Source organism: Sinocyclocheilus rhinocerous, unplaced genomic scaffold (genome assembly GCF_001515625.1).
Source record: "Sinocyclocheilus rhinocerous isolate Xijiao unplaced genomic scaffold, SAMN03320098_v1.1 scaffold1655, whole genome shotgun sequence".
Taxonomy (NCBI): Eukaryota; Metazoa; Chordata; class Actinopteri; order Cypriniformes; family Cyprinidae; genus Sinocyclocheilus; species Sinocyclocheilus rhinocerous.
The window spans coordinates 1,339,296-1,341,692 of record NW_015655597.1 but is presented as its reverse complement, the minus strand read 5'-3'; the positions used below and the strand labels follow the sequence as shown (position 1 = coordinate 1,341,692).

Below are 2,397 nucleotides of genomic sequence, written 5' to 3'. Positions count from 1 at the left end.
GCCTCAGAATCTTCAAGGTGCATTTTGGCAAAGCTCAGTCGTGACTGCATGTGGCCTTTCTTGGGGAGTGGCTTTTTTCTCGCAACCCTCCCAGACAAGCCACATTTGTGGAGTATTTTTAATATTGTTGTCACATGCACATAATGACTACTCTTTGTCATAAATTCCTGCAACTGCTTCAGAGTTGCTGTAGGCCTCTTGGTCGTATCTCTGACAAGTTTCCTCCTGGCTCATTCATCCAGTTTGGAGCGACGTCCTGAATTGAGTTTACAAGTCATTTCAACCCTCTACGTACAACGTGGCAATATAATTGCCATTGGCTAGTAAATGTTTTAGTTTACTCGCCAGACTACTATTTTACACACACAACCAGCATATCTTCTGCTTGTTCTTAAAAGCTGAATAATTCTAAATGAACTTTTGACAGGAAAACACAACAAAGAATATCGTTTACATGTCGTCGATTCAGCGTGGTACGTAAGACTCTCGCTCTCTCTCTTTGCATGTGTGAGAAAAAGCGCTATCAGCAAAGCGACGTCGAGTCATGCGCCTTCACGTTAGTTTACGGTGCGTCAAATACAGGTAAGCTGCGCATCCATTGAGCTGAATTGAAATAGTACAGATCGCTTGACAGAGAGTGACGCTCCCAAGCGCTCAGTCAAAGTGATCTATGCTAAGCTTGTAATTAGCCTCTAACACACACACTGGTGAGTAAAATCTAAGAATTTATTAGCCAATGGCTAACGATAGACATTTATTCGCCCAGAGTGAAGATTTAATCGCAATGTAGAGGGTTGCATTTTTAGAATGGGGGTGATCCTTTTTCCAGTGATTCTGTTTTTTATTTATTTTTTTTCTGACATGTTGGTGTTATATCTTTCACTTGGATGTTATAAATTGCACTGAGTAAATACAGCTGGATAAAACAAAAACTGTCTTCATTTCAGGGTGCAAAGACACAAAATGTGATTTTAAAGGGGAATTATTCTTTTCTATACCTACTGTATGTCTCTATAGATTTAAATTTATATTTCAGCTTTAGTTTTAGCAATTTTAGCAAAGTTAAACTAAATCAAAATGAGAAATGTTGCCTTGGCAACTGGCTGGCACTTTTTTCATTCAAAAACGCTTTTTCTTCAATGGTTTTAGTTTTTGTTAATGACCCTGAAATTGACCCTATTAACTTACGTAATATACATCTCTGGTCTAATTGTGCATGTGATTCCAAAGGGAAAAATGTCTCCGTTTACACAATGTAATAACTTTCCTTTTCTGATGACATCATTAAGGCCATGCAAACGCGCATTCGGTTTTGTATGTATGTATGTAACACGCATTACATGATTTAGCAAATTCCTGATGAATAAACTAAAGTCCCTCTCTACTTTTTCGCTCTTCAAACATCCTGTTTCATTCAGAAAATATCAGATTGAGGAAGTAAAATGGGTTGCAAACAGCAATTCATGATGGCTTTAAATAGACCAAGTATTTTACCTGGTAGTCAGTTACACCATCCCACAGCTGTGCTGACAGTTTCCTCCCACCAAACCAGCGTCCATTCAGAGCTATCTGACACGTGTCCGCCTCTTCAGGTTCCTTAAAAGCCACGGATGCCACTCCATCAGGGTGCCTCTGATTTCCATGGAAAAGGCAAAGAGTATAGTGTTAGAAATGGCAGAAAGAGAGACATTTGAATGGTTGCTGACTTTAAATGCAAATAAGTTGTATTATAATAATTGTGGACAGGAGTAAAAGAGGACTTACATCAAAAATTACGACCTTCTTCACTTGCCCGAATTTCTCACATTCTGTGCGTAGATCATCTCTGTACTCATTCAGAACCAAAGGATCCTCCTGCATGAGACATAGGGCACAGCTTTTCAACACATTATCAGTCAAAAGTTTGGACACATTTGACTTAAAGGGGTCATATGATGCGATTTCAATTTTTCCTTTCTCTTTGGAGTGTTACAAGCTCTTGGTGCATAAAGAAGATCTGTAAAGTTGCAAAGACTAAAGTCTCAAATCTAAAGAGATATTCTTTATAATTTAAGAGTCAGCCACACCTACCTAAAACGGCTCGTTCTAACACACCCCCACATACCTACGTCACGATCTCGGAAGATTTGCATAACGCCGCCCAAACGTTCACGCAAAGAAAGAAGCCGTAACTTTTATTCTCGCTGTAGTATTGTTGCCGCCATGCCGTGGAGACACTGCGTTTCGTTGTGAAAGCGAAAGTACTTTGTTTGGCCTTCCAAAAGAGGACGATATCCGCTTCGTCATGCCTAGAGCTGATCCGTGCTGGTCGCTGAGGAAATACATAAACTTTGCGGTGTGGATCGCCGGATCCACAGCTACTTCGTCGAATCCGCCGGCCGCGCTGTTCTCAAGCCC

The 2,397-nt window shown here is 40.4% G+C and overlaps 1 protein-coding gene across 1 annotated transcript in view; it reads right to left on the bottom strand.

The window, feature by feature from the left end:
- The window catches only part of LOC107718746 (HIV Tat-specific factor 1-like), a 12,559-nt gene that overhangs the window by 3,009 nt on the left and 7,153 nt on the right, over positions 1-2,397 (bottom strand). Inside the window, exons 8-9 of the mRNA XM_016525968.1 lie at positions 1,765-1,854; positions 1,495-1,632 (exon numbers count right to left, since the gene is read on the bottom strand). Coding sequence (XP_016381454.1) covers positions 1,495-1,632; positions 1,765-1,854 — 228 coding nt within the window. The remainder of the gene's footprint in view (positions 1-1,494; positions 1,633-1,764; positions 1,855-2,397) is intronic.